The following is a 20128-nucleotide window of genomic DNA, read 5'->3' as shown; positions in this document are numbered from 1 at the left end:
AAATGTCCTGTACAAAAAAGAAAAAAAAGTCTCCCTAAGTTATCACAATTATAATATCATTACAGCATGCACTCATAGCTGGGCTGCAGCATGAACCTCAAGGCTGTCAGTATACACCCACACGAGTAAAACACACATCTCCCAGACAACTCTGTTCAGAAACTGCACATAACCACACCTTAGGTTTCCTAAAGAAAAATTGATTGTTCCTTTCTTTCCTCATCTGAAAGTAAGGAAAATCTGCAGGGATGTTTGAAGAGCTGCTGTTCTCTGCAGTCCAAAGTGCAGAGGAAGAAGCACAAGGAAAAAAGGTTGGTCCATTCTTACCATATTGCAGTATACTTCCCCTCCAAATTGACTCTTTTTATCCATCCTGCCTGGCACTCTGCAAGCTCTCCCCATTCCATTTCACATAGATGCACTGAATCAGAGGCTGTAAGGCTTTTCTATCTCCACGTTAATATTCACCCTCTGGATTATGGAGCCAGCATGTAGGGCCATGGCTCGAACTGCAAAGGTATTTCCAGCAAGGCTGCTCCTGGAGCCCTTGGAGCCGAATTGAGAGCTGATAGTCCAAATAACACCTTTACACCCAGTCCCCCCACTCAGCACTGAACTGAGTGCAACATCTCCCCAGTAAATGACCATCCTTAGCCTGATAGCATCTTAACAGATGAAAGCTCATACAAGTACTGCATCATCCATCAGATATGCCTTTAGCAGATGACTCCTAAGATTATAAAAAGCAATATGCAGAACTAGTACCCCAAATGACTAATAAATTTTGGAGGGAAGCAGCAAGCTGGAAAAGTACGTGTAGAACATTCATCCCTATCCTCTGTTTTCTTACACATTCATTCACTCCTTCAATCTCTTCCCAGAGCACTGTTTTAACCTGTGTGAAGCAACAAGTTTTAAACCAAGAGGGGAAGGAACTCCCTCAACTTCTTTTAGCTGATGATGTCACCCTTCACTGCACACTTCCTTCTTACCAGGCAAGTTACAGTCATCCCTCTCACAGCCCCTGGTTAATATCAGGTTAACAACGAGAATTCTCTTTGCAGTAAACCAATCACCTCCATGCAAGTGCTTCAACCTTGAGTACAAATATCAGCGGGAAACAGAGGAAAAATGTTTTTCCTCTGGGGCTATAGCGAGTGACTGGTGCAGGCCAACCTGGCTGCATTCCTCCTGTTTCCCCCTACACTCCTTCCAAATACAGCTTGCACCCCTCATTGTCTTCTCAGTTCTGCTACTGGAAGATGACACCTCTACCCCCAAGCCTCTCACGATGTAGCAGGGCCCTTGTCTCCTTCTGGTATAGGGCCGTACTGGCTCAGCCCCTGCCTCTTTCACAGCCCAAAAGGGAGGCAGTACTCAGGAGCAAGGAAATACAAACATCATTTGCAGACAAATGGAGGGACGTTTTGGTAAGACTGGGTTTTCCTCTGATTCTTGACCTCCCAAGCACTGTGCCTGGTAGCAGCTGGCAAAATCTGAAGGAGTGGCATAGTAATCTGCAGAGCAAAGTAAGATTAGTGCCTTAACAGAGCAAGAGGAGCAGTAAAATAAGTGCCTGTAGGCTCTTAGATATTCTTGCTTCTTTCTGCAAGCTACCACAGCTGCATGGCCCCAGCCAGATGTTTTGAAGGACACAATCACTGATGGTCACATGACAGCAGCAATGTCTTGCAGAGCCCTTGAGAAGTGATTAACACCCCCTTTCCCTCTCAGCTCAAAGGGAGAACTGCAAGACAGGAAACAGCTTCATAAAACACCTACTTTCAGCTCTACATAAGTCCTTCATCTGAAAGGCCTTACAAATCTCAAACCCAAAGTATTTACCTTAATTAACTGCTTCCATTCTCCATCAGATACTAAAGGTTTGAATGCACCTTTTTATTTATTTTTTTTTTTTGAGATAAATATTGCGCTATAATTAAAATCCAGTAACAACGCTCTCTGCCCGGCAATACCCACTTTGAACACCAGGTTTTATGCTTTTTTTGCACCAGTGAGGCAATTTTACATCACTCACATCTTAAGGAATAAACTTTTCTAGAGAAGAACTGAATCAAATAATTAAATGATTAACCCTCAGTGCTGTACATGAGATCTTACAAGGAGAAATCCAGTAAGCTATGGATTGTCTGTAAATTCTTGCCTATTTTAACTAAAATCTCTTATAAGGGTTTGTAACTTGTCCTAAGACACACAACAGATTCTAAAATCATTCATGTCTGGGCCCCCAGACTGCAAGCTAGACATTTGAAAAACTGCACAGAAACTATTCTGTTGCAGTACTGTTGGAGAGGAAAAGGGGGTGTTACTTTTTTTTCCTGGACAGAGAAGGCACCACAGCCCCACAAGTCAGTGACCCTTCAAGCACAGAATCATAGAATAGTTAGGGTTGTAAAGGACCTTAAGATCATAAAGTTCCAACACCCAGGGATGCTTCATCCTAGACCATGTCACCCAAGGCTCTGTCTAACCCAGCCTTCAACACTGCCAGGGATGGAGCATTCACAACTTCCTTGGGCAACCTGTTCCCGTGCCTCACCACCCTCACAGTAAAGAAGTTCCTCCTTATATCTAACCTGAACTTCCCCATTTAAGTTTTAGCCCGTTACCCCTTGTCCTATCACTACAGTCCCTAATGAAGAGTCCATCTCCAGCATCCTTGTAGGCCCCCTTCAGATACTGGAAGGCTGCTATGAGGTCTCCACGCAGCCTTCTCTTCTCCAGGCTGAACAGCCACAACTTTCTCAGCCTGTCTTCATATGGGAGGTGCTCCAGTCCCCTGATCATTCTCATGGCCCTCCTCTGGACTTGTCCCAACAGATCCATGTCCTTTTTACGTTGAGGACACCAGAACTGCACACAATACTCCAGGTGAGGTCTCACGAGAGCAGAGTAGAGGGGCAGGATCACCTCCTTCGACCTGCTGGTCACGCTCCTTTTGATGCAGCCCAGGATACGGTTGGCTTTCTGGGTTGCGAGCGCACACTGCTGGCTCATGTTCAGTTTCTTGTCAACCAACACCCCCAAGGCCTTCTCCTCAGGGCTGCTCTGAATCTCTTCTCTGCCCAGCCTGTAGCTGTGCCTGGGATTGCCCTGATTCAGGTGCAGGACCTTGCACTTTGCTTTCATGAGGTTCTTAACAATTCCACAACAGTTTGTTCCTCTTCTGAGACTGATAGGCACTGCACATTTGAGAACAAGGACAGACAGAAATGCTTGTTCCACCCTCCCTAATTTTGAAATATTCCTTTAAATTCCAAGTTAATGCCCACTTAAACTTGAAAAACATCATACTCTCATGAATAAATCTTCCAGGCGAGACCTTCCATCAGATCGTATTTGGCAGAATAGGTACTTTCATCCCTAACTCATGACATGAAAGCACAGAAGACAAGGTGGTAAAGAAGATTGCTTACACTTTAGTCCCAGAAGAAAAGCACAAGAATTGTGCAGAGAGCAACTGAAATAGAGCACTCACTGAAGGGCAGCTCTTAATTAAACACATGGACAAACTCTCATCTCCTCTATAGTAATACCACTAATAACTGAGCTTTTGCGTTCAGAGGACATAAGCAGCTGAAAATCACAACCTTGACGTTCTGAAAGAGATGGAGTTGGATTTGGCCCTATACCGGTGTAGGTACACTCAACTGCTACAACAGAGTAGAGGGGCAGAATCACCTCCTTTAACCTGCTGGCCATGGTTCTTTGAATGCAGCCAAATATACAATTGGCCTTCTGTGCTGCATTACACATCGCTGGCTCATACCCAATCTTTCATCCACCAGTACCCCCAAGTCCTTCTCCTCTAGGGTACTCTCAATCGATTCATCCCCAGACTGTGTTGATACCAGGGGCTGGCCCAACCCAAGTGCAGGACCCTGTACTTGGCCCTGTTGAACCTCCTCATGAGGTTTGCATGCACCCACCTCTCCAGCTTGTCCGATGATGAATTCTTCTAACAAAGAATCCTGTGCAAATGGCATGCACCTCACCTGAGGGATTTTGTTCAAACCAGGAACCTGGTTTGAGGATAAAATTCAGTTGCATAGCTAAGGTAAGCACAGACCACAGAGACACTTTTCCTTCTGCTGGGCAGGAGCCAATGAACCGTCCCAGGAGAACTCATTACTGTTTGCCTCATTCAAGTCACTCATGATAAGTGCCTACAGCACTGCAATATGTCACACTTGCAAACAGAGACTGAGCACTCTCAGTGCTGCATTCCAAAGACACCCCAAAAACAGAAGTGCCATCCCTGGGGGCAAAGCATGATGGCAATGTGCATCAGCAGTGTATATTGACCTTGCTCTTCCTTAATGCACTTCTTCCCCCGGCAAAAGAGCCATGACTATCTGCACATGCACTGAAGCTCTAGGGAAGAGGTTGTCAGTCAAATGCCCAGGAGGAAAGACATTCAAAGAGAAAGTCAGTGAGCCTGAGCAATCAGTATAAATCAAGGCTTTAACCTTCCCGAGCCTCTCTCAAACTGTTGATCTGTAAAAGAAGATGCTTAAGTGCTAAAGAGACACTGGTGCACGTGTCTAAAGAGTCAAGTGCACCAGACATGTCAATGCAAAAAAAGCTCATTATTAAAAGTACCAATTGAAGTGTCTCAGTTGTACTGTCTCTGGACTGTTCTGTAAAAACCATTGGGCAGAGCAGATGCTACTACAGATCTGTTTAACACAGAAATACAGACTCATGCTCAGCCTGCACATCTTTAGTAACTAGATCCTTGGCTTGGTGCAGTATCTAAATCCTAACTAATCTGACCCTAGAAACTGTTATAACTGCAACAGCCAGTACCCCAGTTTCTGGTGTATAAAACAGCAGTTTCTTTTTAATGACCAGCAGAGAGAAATCTGGCTGCCTAGCAGCTGAATCAGATGTGAGCAGCCCCTTTCCCACACATCAAAGAAAACATTCAAGGAAAACCATCCTCTATCCGCTGCTCTGTGGTAACATCATTAGGCTATGACATATAGCCAGGCCATTTGACGTAAAAGGAAGAATTCTGCCAATGGCATTTCCCTTGCCTGAATGGAAGGGAGGTTGTTAAACTATCTCTGAAGGAGCAGATAGGCCCCTCTAACAGCAGTCTTCCTAAATCACATATCTTTAAAGGAGGAGCTCCTTTTGCAGCAAGAAGCAGCCACCTCCAGTCCAGTGACACTGAATCTTATTCTATAATCCCTGCATCCTTAGATAGTATTTCCTTCTGTTTTCGGACCTTGAGCACTCAATCTGTCTCAATACAAACTAAAACCACAGTGCTGTGCATCCTGCATATCATATTGTCAACCTATTTAACGGGATGGAGGGAAGGAAGAGCTATTGGATGGTTTCTGCACCTCCCCAAACAAACAAGAGGCTCCAAGAGATAATGTGGGCCATTACTACAGGAGACAGGCAGCATCTGCAGGAGGGCTGCTGGGATGATACAGTTATTTTAACACCTCCGCTTTCTGTCACTGATGCAAACATCACCATATCTGTAAAAAGGAAATAAATAATAAAAAAACAAAAACAAAAAACCCCCAAAACAACAGAAAATCACAGCCAACTACAGCCCTTCTTCTTTGCTAATAAACTCAAATAGCTGAAGTGACAAGGTAAGAAAGACAATATTAAGAATCCACACTTCAACAAACAAGCAAACATTTTAAATGAATTTTAATGCTACTCATCTTGCCCTACACTAGAAGCATGAACTAAAGACAAAAGTCCTTGCACCCCATGCTTCTTTATATGCCTTTCCCATTTGCAGGGAACTCCAAGAAACTGCTTCCATGTTGACGTGAGCTAGCTCAGCAAACCAAGGGGAGCACTGCCGACCACCTTCACACTCTCAGAAAGGCACCAAATCAATTTAATTAAAAGCTAAGAAAGATTTTTTTAAACTAAGAGGTTTTTGAGCAGTGCACAATGACAAGTTCTTTTAGGTCAACACTTACTAAAGCACAGCATGAATACCTTTCTCCTTGCTGGACTTGGTGCCTGTCTGGGGAACAGATAGCTGAGCTTCCCTCTAAATGACACGGAAGACATTCCATGCAGGTTTTTTCACATGTGCTTTGGTAATACTGGAGGTACTAAACTGGCAGAAGAATTGCAAACACTCTTCTGGAAGCACAGCCTACAGGGAGCATGAGTGGCCCTACCAACCAGGAGAGGATTTTCCACTCACCCTTCTCAGGAGCAAAGGTATTTAGTCTAGATCATCAGGGCTTCAGTCTATCTTGGATATTTTTTCTCCTCAAGTAACCCCAAAAAGCTCATTTCTGCTTACAGTGCAGAGCCATTCTGAAGAACCTGTTCTGTCCTGATCCTCTAGTGCTGTATGGAGACATTCAAGAAAAAACAGCAAGTCTGCATCCAGGTTCTTATTTGGAGGTAAATTACTATAACCAGCTGAATTCACCCTTGTAACATTCTGCTTCTACAAGAGGAGATGCTGCTGTTTGTGCTTGCATTTGACTATTAGTAACTTCTGGCAAAAAGGACATATACTTGATCGGATGGTATTGCCTCATACAACTTGTGCCCCCAGACAGGCATGGAAGTGTTTCAGCATGCAGGTTGCTGTTACCTATCTGCTTAAAGAACTTGGTAGCAAGATGAAAAATATTTGCTACACTACAGACACGAGGAAGTATATTCCCAGGTGAGACCATCCTTTCTTCTGCAGAGAGAATTATCGAAGTGCCTACAGTGTATTATTTTTCCCCAGAAGAGCAACTACTGCTGGTCTGAGCACAGAACTACAATTCAGACATTAGTTACAGATGTCACTCAGCACTGAAAACAGCATAACATGGGGAACCTCCCTTTACCCTGATTGAGAGTTTAACTCTCCAAAGGCAGAATTAAGACTGAAGAAGCAGCAGCAGCCCCAAGGAGCCCCACTGCTGTGCAGATTGCCACTATAGCCCACAAAAGGTGTGTTCAAACACCATTCAGTTTTAGAGCTGAGGTGGGAGAGGCTGAAGTCCAGCTCCCAGAGCTCAGCAAACAGCCCGAGGTTTATTCCAGTTCAGCCTGGAGGGGCAGCTCATCATGGCAAGAAGTCATGCTGTTAAGCAGTAACAAGTTTAATGATTAACATTTGCACATAGAGGAATCATTTGGAAGCTTTTTATAACCCATCTCCTCACTCTTGCTCCCAGCAGCTTAGCCCCAGATCCTGCTTCTTTCCCCAAATGGACATGCAGAAACAAATGCACAGTAAAACCTTACTGGCACTTGGGGAAATTAAGGGAGGGGGGAATGTCCCCACACATACCCCCAGCCACAAGCCAAATTAATTCCCACCAAGCTGTTCCAGCCCCCTCAGGTTACATTAAGTGCCCAAGTGGGTTTAGGTGACCAACTCATCACTGACACAGAAATTACAAGGGGTGAGGAGGTGATCCCAATGAATTACCAAGGCAAAGTGTAAAACCCTAACAAGAATGAGGTACAGTCAGTTACGGCAGCAGCCACCATGAGACAAACTGTGTTTTAATCTTCTCCAGGTAGTAGTTGGAATCTAGTACCAAATTCTTTGAATTCATGCTGGTGCACAGTTAATGCCCAAGCTGTCTTGGTTTCCCTGGTTAATAACCAAAAGTTAGCAGGTCTCAGTAATGAACATACCTTCCCCCCACCTCTTTCTTCCATTCAGCAGAGACTGATCTTAATCTCAGCTGTACATCAGGGAAATGGAGGGAAAAATGCTTCCTACCCACAACCCATCATCTTACTTGCCTAGGGAAGTTATAAACTCCCCAGGCCAGAGGCTGTCTTTTGTTCACTTTCTGCCTTGCACAGAAAAGCCTCCAGTTTAGATACCCAAACACTCCTACAAAAAAGGATCTTCAGACAATCAGGAGAGACCCAGCAGCACAGGCTGTTTGTGAGGCTGGACCAGGAGCAAGGCTTACTGAGATGGCTGCATGACTTTGACGTGCAAATTGCTTGGAATATGATGGCAAAGCAACTCCTAAATCCAGGCACACTTGGGGCAGCCCCTAAAAGTTTGCTATTCAACACATCTCCCTACCTCTTTCTCCTAACCCTAAAGAGCCACAAAACAAAGCCCTCACATACAGTCAGCTACAGAGATGCACATCCACCTATGAGCTGGGCTACACACTCCCCCAGCATACAGACATACAGCCAGCTGACTCTCAAAGGGCCCAGATCGACAGGCAATAACCAAAATGCATCCCAATTTACCCCTATCAGATATGGGACAGTGATATGGGAATTTGTCTTGGGAAGAAAAATACTGAACCTATAAGTTAAAGCAAATCCTGACCTCAATAGAAGTAAAAATTCAAGAAGCACTCAGGTATCCCCCGTGATTCACAGGTACAAGGAGCAGCAAAGGTCAGACTGGTACCAACCACAAAGGGCAGAGCTGCACAATTAACAGCTGAAGGGCAGCAGAAAGAAGAATGCAGGAAATACCCTACCTTTCATATTAGCCCTGCCAAGCACAATCATTTGTATAACCTCACTGTGTTTCCCTTCAACTCCAGCGCATCCTTCCTGAAGATGAGGCTTTGGGCCCAAGAAAATTAATGAATAAATAATTCACAATTAATAACCGTTTTTATAATGCTGTAAGCTGAGGGATGCAAACAGATCAGCACATTTTTCCTACTATGCAATGTGACTCGGTCTTCATCCTGCCCTACAAGGACAGTGTTTACTTTCACTGAAAGCCACATCTTCATGGCTCACCTAACCTGTAGCATGAGATTTGTGTCTGTTCAAGAACTTGATCCTAGCCAGGAGCCCAACCACTGACTTAAAACCCTTTCATGCTCAGCCAAAGGGAGGTTTTGATAGGTGCTTGGGCAGCCTCTCCAAAGCTAGACCTCATTTGACCTCATTATTGCCTGACTCAGTGGGTACACAGCTAATCCTGAAAGACCATTGATTTCCTAGCCCTTCCCAAGATTTCTCTGGGGTTGTGGTCCAGTTTTCCCAGCACAAACCGGAAGCACTCCAGCTAGCAGACACAGCGTAGCAATCTGGCATTCCAGGGCACAGCACAGCCAGACTTAGACCACTCAAATGCAGAGAGGATGCAAACAGACTCCAAGTTAGCTCAGATTTGCTCCAATACGTTTTTGGAAAGGGTTACCTCACTGCAAAGCATCCATCCTTCTGCTGTGAACTCAACCTCGGTATAAACACCACATTGTACTCCAAGCAATGGGAGAAACACGACTGTGCTCCCCCCAGCCTGCATTTTGTACTGCCGGGGGAACCAGCTCTGCAGTTCCTGAACGCAAAACCAAAAGCCTTAACATTACAGAAGCAAGCATAGCACCAGCAGGGACATGGGAACACATCCTGTACTAGGGACAGGGTTATGCTCTACCTGCTTGTCACTGCCCATACCAGCCTACCCAGAGATCCCTTTGAGAGGTTGTGCCCTATCTTTGGGCACAAAGCTGGTACTTCAGCCGAATTGAGACATCTCAGAAGGTTCTGTAACACATACATCTTACTCCATCAGCAGCCTGGTGTAGCTAGTAATGCCTACCACACAACCAGACCCCCAGAAAAATCTCCCAGAAAGGTATAACGAAAACAAACAAACACACACATGCATATTATAGCACTTGGGAAATACAGCACAATCACATCACTGAGCACAAGGAGCCTGCAGCGAGCAGACTTGAAACAGTCACATTTCCTAACTCTGATACCTTGGGAAACTACATAAGCAGCACAGAGATTTCTAAACTTCCCTGTGTGGATATGGTGGCTCCCATTTGCACTGCCACTGTATGCCCATTCCCATGCTCGGAGACTAGCTCACCAGTTACCCAGGGAGCTGCACTGCTTCCGCAGCTTTTATGCACACTTCCTGATTTGTTAGGCTTCTTACTGCATACTTGATACCAAAAGGCACAAAAGTACAGCATGGCACTACTGAGCATGACTCTCTGGCACTGAATACTTCATTCAGGGCACTCAGCATGTGAGCAGATGGAAAGCATCAGGGTTTTCTAATTTTGTCCTGCAGGAAGACTTTTTCAGGGAAGCTCTGAAGGCACCTTCACTGGGCAGGAGCACTTTTGCAGCCAAGCCATGGCTGTTTCAGGATTCAGCTTATCCAAAATAAAAATGCAAGGAAAATACTCCTTTCTTTTTCCCCTTCCAGGCTCATCAAAGGGCTGATACAGGTTTCAGCACAGTTGCTTTCTCTCTCCCTGCTACTTTAAAACAAAGCCTCCTCCTAGGTACCACATTTCAGCTTACAAGATGATAAGTTGGGAAGTAGGAGAAAGAAAACAGAAGGTTAAAGTAGATAATTTTCTGCAGCTTCAGCCAAAGGTCATCAGTGTCCATGTTATAACAGAGTACTGACCACGACACCTTAAAGCCTGAATTGTAAAGTCAACCCTACTGCTCCATCATGGCAGAACAACCAACCAAGCATCATCTGACCAGCCAACACAGCTTCCCTTTCCAGGGGCAGCCCCATGTGGCAGCTTCATTCACATCCCAGAGTAGCAGGAGGCTTAGACACCAACAGTGCTGCGGGACCTGCGCTGCCACTGCAGAGGTTGAGTCTCTGCAGGGATGATGCCCCTGAATAGCTGAAAGAAAGCAGCTCCAAAGAGAGCATGAACTATCTATCAAAAGCTCAGGCTCTACCAACATCAAGAAATTACCTATATGCTCAAAGCACAACATAGACTCATAGAAAGGTCTGGGTTGGAAAGAACCTTAAAATCATCTAATTCCAAACCTTCCTACCACATGCAGGGACACCTCCCACTAGACCAGCTTGCTCAAAGCCCCATCCAATTTGGCCTTGAACACTGGCAGGAATGGGGCGTCCACAAGACAGTCTCTGCACTAGGCACAGTACAGACAGAACAGCACTGACAACTAACATGACAAGCCCCAAAGAGCCTACAACCTTATTATAGGTGCTGACAGATAAGGCTGGAGGAGCACACTGAAACAGGAAAGAGAGAAGGTGGTCCTGGGACTGCCACTGGGATGCAGTGGGGTAAGACCAACATTCTAGCAATCATATGGAGATCCAAGGAAGAGCAAGAGATACAACACAGCCATGCTCTGCCCTGGGGCTTTCCCTGCAGAAGGGAGATGATGTATGGCACAGGTGAGCCAGGGTTCCCCACTGACGCACGTGCTTTATCCCCAGCAGGTTTGCTTGTTTATTTCACTGCCTTTGTGCTAGGCTGCATGTTCTTCTACTAGGAATAATTAAGTCATTTTTCAACACTCCAACACAGCAGCCCCAGCTCGCTGCTGCTGAAACAAAACCACATCTTCTCCCCTTGCCTTTTAAGTGACTCCTGACTCTGGGATGAAGCTCCTGGCCAAGTTTCAACCACAGCAAACAGTGACCTAAGATGTCTGTCAAAGGCTTCTCTTTCCTGCAAACACTGCTAAACTTTTAGCCTTGAAATCTTAGTGCAGTTTTGTGCACACAAAACCAAATCTAACTGGGGAAGCAGCTGCACACTGACAAAATGCTTCAGCTTGCTACAATGTGCAGCTGCTTCACCCACTTATTTAGTGGGAACAAAATGGTAAAAACAAAGAAGTCATCTTCAGGAGAACTGCCCCGCACACCACGCCGGGCTGCCCAGACCACCACGCTGCCCAAGCCCCAGCTACCTCACTGCAGCTACCTTGTCACTGTGATGAACAATTAAAGCCAAAGCTGCCAAATGGATTTTATTAACATCATTATTTGATGTTAATCATTTTTTTTGTTTTACTTTTTAATACACCACATGGGCCACCAGTAAAAATTAAATATGAAATAGCTTTCTGCCATTTAAACAAACAGCATCGGTTCCCACATTTTTAAAACATAAACAGTGTAAATAAAATATTAAGCTGTCAAACTGCCACTGAATCTTCCTCCTGCAGTAATACCTCTGGAGAAATAGTTAGCAAGTCATCCTTTCCCAGGGAGCTGGCACAGGCCTCTCATCTGCCATAACAGCGATTCACAGAGATCCAACAATATCAGTGTTGCAGGTGTCTGGTCACAGCAGGAGCAGCTGCCATAAACCCTCAAGTATTAAGGGCCAGTCCTCACCCCCCAACACACAACCACCCAGCATAAGAGCAGAAAGAAACCCATATAGCCACGTTCCTGATCTTTGCCCCAAAAGGCAGGAGACACTAGAGTGAGCAACCTCGTAAGAATTAAACAGTAAGAAGGCTGCTGAAGTGAGCTGTGGCATCTCATTAAATATTAGGCCTTCACTCTCCACAGCAGAGCAGACCATGAAATCAAACCTGTACTTCACAAACTTGACAATATGCCAGTGTAAGGAATTAGTGCTCTTACCCCTCTTGTTATTATTATTTAGGATCTCTGAGCCTGCAAGACCTGCCTCTTGCAGGCACACATACAGGAGCCCTGTGGGATACGAGTCCCTGAAAAGTGGTATCACTTATTGATAAGCAGCTTATCCCACTTGTGATGAAAAGAGCATCCCTGAAAGCTGCACACAGAGGGAATGTGGTGAAGGAATGGGAATAAAATAATTCACAAATGAACAGTGAACATCAGCCTCACCTGCTCCATGGGATTCCGGTACCCACAGCCAAACGCAACAGAAAACAAATGCATCAGCATGCACTATTTGGCCAAGTTTACCAGGGTCTGAAGAAGGTAGTCTTACACAGTGGCAAGTACAAGTGTGGGTAAACTTGACAATTTGGCTACCCAGAGAAGCAGGGAAACCCCAGCCACTGCCTAGCTTGTGGCTAAACAAGAGTGAGAAACAAACGACTGACATCTTTCCTCACCAACGTGCTCGATGCCTACAGACACTTTCAGTTATCAGCGGCACATCCCAGAGGATTCTCCCACTCACTGTCTCACCACAGGCAGGTGACTCTCAGTTCAGCAGTGTTTGCAGAGCATTTGGAAACCCTCTGCTATGAGGGAAAAGAACACCTTGATCTCATCTCCCCTGTGCTCATTTTATACAGCTGAGCACATGGTAGAGAGGAGCCAGGAGAGCTGAGCCAGTCTTACAATACAAGGTCTCTCAGCTGCCAAACAGGGTCACAGAGGAGCTACACAGGTCACACAAGTTGGCAGGACAAAGATAAGAAACAGCATACTTGCTCCAAAGAGCAACTGGGCACCAGCCTAACATGATTCAGAGCATTTAACTGATGATACTCTTCTATCACCAACTTCCAGCCACATTGCTGCTTTCCTGCTAGGAAAGGACGAGAGGAAAATCTGGTCATGCAATATTCAGAGGCAGGAGTCCTGGGCTCTGCCCATGTCTGCACCATGCTAAAGCAGACAAGCAGCATGTGATGAATGATTAAGTGCCTGTATGCAGTGTGGAAATCACGCCAATGATGCCGATGTCCTTCCAAAAGACGTGTTGCACAGCTTCTGCCTCCAGGAAATTTCCAAGGAGCAGGAGGCAACCTGCTGCCTGGGAGGGGCAGGGAAGAAGTCCACCCTCCAGAAACACTCAGTTTACAAACCAGCTATTAGAGGGTCCGGGGATCCTCCTCCTAATTGAAACTAAACCATGCTGTGATCCAGAGGAAAAATGCATTCCTAGGAGTGTGGTACTCACTCGCGCTTCCACCCCAGGTGGAAGGGAAAGCACGCAGGGGCTCAGTGTGCCACGTAGTCAGCCATGCCCTTTATCAGTTTCTCCACGTTTATTTCAGGCATCTATAGGACCCATTTGGGGAGAGACTGCTGCAGAGAGCACATGTCAAGATTTCTGGATATAAAGCAGAGATCTGGAGAATTACTATTAATGCACAAGCTATTTCTGGAACATGGATCTCTGATAGCCCTTCTGTCCCAACTTTAATAGTCAAAGACTTCCCTTGCTCACTCCAGAATTCGGATCATAAGCCTAAAGTTGTGCTAATAAACATGAGGTCAACAACAGGAAACCAGTTTCAGACTGAGACTCACAATTGAGTGTAGTTCGTACCAGGGATTATTTTTGTTCTTTGCACTGGGAGAGGATAGTGGAGAAGCCCACAAGGCCAGCAAGCGATTCAAGTTTTAGAAGCCACGTAATTCACCATCATTTGCCCAGGATTTGAAGTGTCCCAGCACAGACACAAGAGCAGAACTCTTGGACTCACCCAAAAGACAGGATTTTTTCTTTTTCCCAGACAGAAAAGCAGCCAACTTTCAAAAACTGAGAAAATATTTTCCAGAGACCCATAAGTCACATGAGTCACCCTGTTTTGCAGATGAGCCCAAACCTGAACTCCAACACCATCACTCATGTAGAGCAGAAGAAACCAAAAGCTGGATCAAAATGGGCAGCTTGTCTCCGTGGCTCTGCAGGAGGCCGAGGACACGAGAAGCAGGCGGAGCATAGGCACGCCTCCTCTTACACAAGACTGCCATTATATATTAAGTCAAGCAATCCAACTTTGCGGGGAATGAACTCAGGGTTGCGGGCTCTGCACTGCAAAGGGACAGCTGCTGCTCTACATTTCTCCAGCAGGGCAGTGGAAACAGCACATTTCCCGTGCTAGCTGGGAGAGGGCAGTGGGCAGTGCCTCAGCCCGCACGCTGTGCACCCAGGAACTGGAGAAGGATGCGTGCTGAGGATGCTTGCACAGCTATAGCCCCACAGGCTCACACGGTCAACTCGGCTCACAAGACCAACTGCTCAGACCCCAGCCAGGTACCATCCCCAAAAGGGGTGATTTCCGCAAACCCTGCCAACATTCCTGCCCCCTACCCGCCTGCAGTCACTTCCCTGCTTCCATCCAGCAGCACAAGCAGAGGTCGTGCTGGGACAGCTCAGTATTTACCTTCCATTGCAGTGAAGCCCTCCAGGCTCTCCAACAGCCGTGCCACTGCACAGCTACAACAGCACATGCATTGCATTTTACCAGCTTGTGTCTTATGGCAACCCACAAAACCCTTAGGAAACCACTCTGCATGCACGAGAGGAAGCCCAAACACCAGAACAGCCCCCCCCGCCCGGCCCATTTCCCTTCTCCATGAAAACAGCTTGTGGCAGATCAGGATGTGATACTTCCACCGTGCCCCACTGTCAGGTGCATGAGGAGAGAGGTTCCTCCTTCGTCCCAGCCACTGCCTGCCAGGCAGGCCAAGACTTAAGGGGAAGGAGGGCTGGCATACTCCAGTGACAGAGGGACAGAAGAGGCAAAGGATGAATATATTTCCCCACAGGTGTGGAGCAGAGCTGGGGTGCTTAACACTGTTCTGAAAGCAGGACCAGCTTTGGAGCGGCTGTCACACTGCACTATAGCTTGTAATGAGAGGCTTTGTGGCTAGCCATGAGCACATACCGCCTCCCGCCAACAGCGGCAACATAACAACGTGCGGCACTGCCACAGCATCCTCCTCCCGAGGGTTTTAATACACTTAGCAGACGATATGGATTCATGTAGCCTCACAAGCCCTCTGAGAGGGAGCAAAATAAATGCCGTAAAAAAAAAAAAGAAAACAAAAGATGGGATAAGCAGGGGAACGGAGAAATAAAACTGCCAGAGCAGCATGTTCAAGCACGCATAAGAAACCAGGGGCTCAGGGGCAGCTGCCCCCGCTGCTAAGGCGGAATCCAACAGTCAGCAGTGCTCCAAATCCTCCGTTTGTTCAACTCAGCCCCAGCCAGTTCAAAAACATTTCCCAGCACACCCAAAGGGCTATGGCAGTAACAGCACCCACACAGAGCCCCTCGGCTGGGAGGCACTGTGCTCGTTTCCATAGCCCTGCTCTGTAGAGGGACTCCCAGTAGAACAGCCACAGCTGCTGACAGCCCCCCGGCCCTAATGAGCAGCAGCAAATAACAGCCTTGCTCTGCCCAAAAGCTTCGGTTTTGACTTTTGAGTTCTGGCAGCTCCAAGACATGGCCAAGGGTCGCTGCTGAAGGGTTTCCACCCTGCATCCCAAGGGCTAGGGATGCTCTCCCAGCATCTCCCAGACATGCATGAGGCTTCACAAACCCACCCCCCTACCTGCCACCCCACTTTACAGGTGGAGAAAAGAGAGACACAGGCCAAAACCCCCCAGTGCTGCTCAAGGAGGAAGCAGAGAGCCCCGGAACCTGGCCCCTGCTCCAACCCCAACCAGGCTGTTGCTGCTTTTGTTCACTTCCATGTGTGCGTAACCAGCTGATAAATGGATTTGCAGCCAAAGAGTGACACACAGTGCGGTTCCCGAACTGCTTCAGCTGGATCACTCCTGGGAATGGTATTGCTGAGGCACTTGCTCCAAGGGCTTGTTTATTCTTATGAAGCTATTGCCTAGAGTTGGGAGAGCTTTACCACTGCCGTTACACAGGCTTGAGGAGGACAAACCTTCACGGACAGAGCTGTAAGGTTCATCATCCTGAAGTCAGGAGCTCAATTTTGTCACCCTACTGAGTCCACAGACACGCAGTGAGGGCAGGCAGTGGGGCTTTCAATGAAAATCTGAAGTAGCACATCAGGTCATCACTAGCACTCTTTGGGTTAAGGAGCCCCAGGGGCTCCCCCCATCTCCCACCTTGCCCAAAACCTGGCCTGAGCCCCACTCACAGGCTGCTGTCTCTGGCTTAAAACTGACCCAGCTTGCAAGCTGTGCCTCGGTCCCCGTTTGGCAGCAAAGCAGTGGGAGCCAAGGCAGAGGCTGGTGCCAGCTTCACAGTGTGTGTGTGTGATGCTGCCTGCATCCCTTGTCCGATGCCCAGAGACCAGCTGCCGGGGAAGGGCTTGCAAGAGATCACGGCTCTGATCTGGTCTGACGGGAAAACCTGCGATCACACACACATATACACTACACATCCATATATATAAAGTACGTGCCTCTTGAACGCGAACCAAAACCCTTCCAGCCGTTTTCACCCTCCCTTTTTCCCGGCCAAGGCCAGCCACGCAGCCGGAGCAGCAGAGTCCGGCGAGCCGGCGGACAGGAGACAACTCGCAGATACTTTACCCACGACGCTGCTCGCCTCCCCGGGGGTTTGCCCACCCTGCTTCCCCGCTTGTCGCGGCTGCCATGGTGACAAGCACGGGTGCTGCCACAAAGGCAGAGCAGCCCGAAGCCCTGCCCGCTCCCCGCCGCTGCAGGGCGGGATGCTGTGCGGCCGCGGCTCACTCACGATGAGGGGGATGGTCCTCTCCTCCCGGCGGAGCTCCAGCCTGCCGGCCGCCCTCTGCCCGCCGCGGGCGCTGCCGCTACCGCTGCCGGCGGACCTGCCGGCGGCCACCGAGCGGGGCTTGTTGTCCTGCCATAAGTAGTAGAAAGTGCCCAGGATCCATGCGACGGTCAGGATGGCGATGGCATTGGCCCTGATCCTCCTCATGCCGAGCGGCCCGGGGGAGCCTGGGAGCGCTGCCTCGACGGGCAGCGGCGGCTGCGGGAGGAACGACGGGAGAGGCGAGAGGCGGCGGAACGGCTCCCCCCGCACCGCTCCGGCCCCGCACCGCCCAGCCGCCGCCGCCGCCGCCTGGTCCTAACGCCTCGCCCCCCCGCTCCGCCGCAGGGGGCGGAGGACTCCGCGCCGCCGCCTCCGCCTCCTCCTCCCGGCCTGGCCGGCGGGGGAGCCCCCGGCCGGCAATGGGAGCCGGGGCTGCGCGCTGCCCGCCGGCCGGCTCCGGCGCCTTTGAGGATGCGCTCTGCGCTACAGCTGGAGCGGCGCAGCTCTGGGAAACAAACGTGGTACTCCGGCGGCCCGCGAGTGACACGGCTCAGTCCCACGAGGCAGCTGCTGGGGCGCGGTGACACTGCGAGGTACCCTCCCGTACCGATAGCCCAGGGCCCTGCGCTCGGTGGCCCCCGCCACGGAGTACTCTGTGCCACGAGGCTGGTGACCAGCGAACACACGTGCACCCCATAGTATACGGGATCTAGATGCCCACTCCATAGAGATGGAGAAGCTTCTCAGTCTGAAGCCGTAGTGGTTCACAGAAGGAAGGCTCTTGGGCTGACAATGGACATACAACCATCCAGAATTACACATGGGCCCAAGGGCTGGGTGTCTGGGTGAGTGCTACACCCACAAGGCCTTTGGAGCCCTGCAGGAAAGGAAGCAGTGGAGGGACAAGGATGATACAATTCCACATTACAGGGCATTGCCAACGCTGCACTGTTAAAAAGCTCATTTAATCCAGCCCTGGGGGCACCTTGGGGAGCAGACCATCCAGCTCGTGAAACCAAGTCACATTCAGGCACAGTACAGCTGCTGTGCAACTAGGGCTTAAGGGTTAGAGGGAGCAGGAGGAGGTACCAAGAAAACTACCAGCAAAGACACGCACTTAGAAAATGTGAGTGCCCCCAAGGCACCTGAGCAGGGGCTGAGAGGATTTGAATTACTGCACAGAAAATGGGAGCAGGGCTCCTAAATTACTTTCTCTTCTTTTCTTTTTTTCCTTTCCTGACCAAATCCCTCTAAATGTAACTACAACTTGCCCTGCTAAATTGCCCTTCCAGGATTGCCTGCACACTGCTTCTTTATGAAGCATAGCACAATACTTTGTCAGACTTGTACTGTGCTAGCGCCTGGGACAGAGAGCTATTGCTAGGACCACCACCTCCCAGGACTGCATCGTGGCTCCACACCAGCCTCCCTGCACAGCACACTACACTCCCAACACAGAAAGGTGTTACAAAGCATCTTACATCCTCCGAGGTATCTTCCCCAATAACTCATCAACCACCTGCAGCTTCCCAGGCCATCTGATCACAGCCAGCAGCAAGGGGAAGTTGGAGACATTAAAGGCAAAACCAGAGTCCTATAAGTGGTCAACAAAAACATAATTAACCCAAGGTTCCCCAGTCCATGTCTGGCCCGCTGGTATGAGTGACCTGGGGAAGCTGAGCTCCCACTGTTCTCTGTCTCTTTCACAGTCGTACAAAAGAAAAGGCAGCTGTTCTCCTATGTGGGTTTGGATGCAGCAGCTGCTTGGGTTGCAGAAGGACATGAAGAGAGGCAGAGGAGCGGTGTGCAGGATTCAGAAAAGGGAAGGAGATAGGAGAAGGATACGTCCAAGTCCCTGTGACAGCAGAGCCAGCCCCATACACTGCCTTCTCTTTCACCATTGTGCAGATCATAACAGACTTTGCTTGATTCCTTCTTAGTCGTTTCTCACCATTCTGTGAAATTCACTACAGAAAAGCAAATCACTCAGTGATGGAGAAATGTGGGAGAAACAGGAGAAAACACTCTGCCCCAACACTTGAACTGAAAAGATCACCTTCTCCTGCCTTCTCAAGTACTCTGCTTTCTACCACAGACATTTATTTTCTTCCTTGGCTGCCCTCCTGCTAACGCACTCTAGAAGCTGCCATGCTGTCACCATTGCCTCCCTACACCACACTTTACCACTTTCAATCATTCTGGTAGTGATGTTAACCCCACAAGTATCTCAGCTTCAGACAAGTCTCTAACAGCTGAGAAGTTCCCTGCAAAGTGATCCCAGCATCAGCAGCTCAGCAGAAACCCATCTCCTCAGCTTTGCCAGGTAGAGCAAAAGGGACTTTTCCCTTTCCCCAGCAGACACCACCTTCGGGCCAAAGACAGCTCACACTTTATTCCCTATGCAGGACAAGGGCTGGAGGAGCCCTCTATTTTCACAACATCACCACTCCAGTTATGCAAGTGCAGTCTAACGTTTGCCATCTGCTAGTAAATCCCAGCATTTGCCGCCACTACAATACAGGCTCACACTCTTTGGGCTGACCTCAAGCCTCCACTTGCCTGGAGCAGCCATCAGCCCCAAAGCTAAGTGGGTGCAAAGCACTGGCAGCAGTGATCTGGTCCCACTGTGCTTCAGAGCTGCAGTCACTGCCCAGGGGAATGTGTCAGCAGAGAGGTGGCGTTATGTTGGCACTTGACCTGCACACGTGCAGGGAGCTGTACAGGACTGCACTGTCCATGGCAGAGCAGTCCCTTATTTCTGGAAGCACCTTGCATTGGAGCTTTGAAAGCTGACTGAATGCTGGTGGGTGCTCTGTCATTAATGAGCTCATGGTCCTAGGGAAGAGGCTCCCAAGCTCTCAGTAGCACTTTCTTATGCCTGCAAAACATACTGCCAAAGCCCTTTTTGCTGTTCTGTCCCCATCACATCCTGTTATTCCCAGAGGACTGCCAGC

General features: G+C 48.5%; 1 protein-coding gene across 3 annotated transcripts in view; it reads right to left on the bottom strand.

Moving 5' to 3' along the window:
* The window catches only part of GALNT16 (polypeptide N-acetylgalactosaminyltransferase 16), a 75198-nt gene extending 57621 nt beyond the window's left edge, over nucleotides 1–17577 (bottom strand). The window contains exon 1 of one of the 3 annotated variants that reach the window (XM_061380293.1): nucleotides 17136–17577. In XM_061380293.1, coding sequence (XP_061236277.1) covers nucleotides 17136–17339 — 204 coding nt within the window. In that variant the 5' untranslated portion in view covers nucleotides 17340–17577. Of the gene's footprint in view, nucleotides 1–16969; nucleotides 17095–17135 lie in introns of those variants that run through there. The other 2 variants (XM_061380292.1, XM_061380294.1) reach the window with 2 other exon arrangements.
* Between the last annotated feature and the right edge of the window lie 2551 nt (nucleotides 17578–20128).

This window comes from Neopsephotus bourkii, unplaced genomic scaffold, assembly GCF_033783945.1.
Source record: "Neopsephotus bourkii isolate Nb327-2 ecotype Australia unplaced genomic scaffold, CSIRO-AGI_Nbou_v1 NB_1792, whole genome shotgun sequence".
NCBI lineage: Eukaryota > Metazoa > Chordata > Aves > Psittaciformes > Psittacidae > Neopsephotus > Neopsephotus bourkii.
Note: the sequence above shows the minus strand (reverse complement) of the source record. Positions and strands in the feature narration are given on the sequence as shown.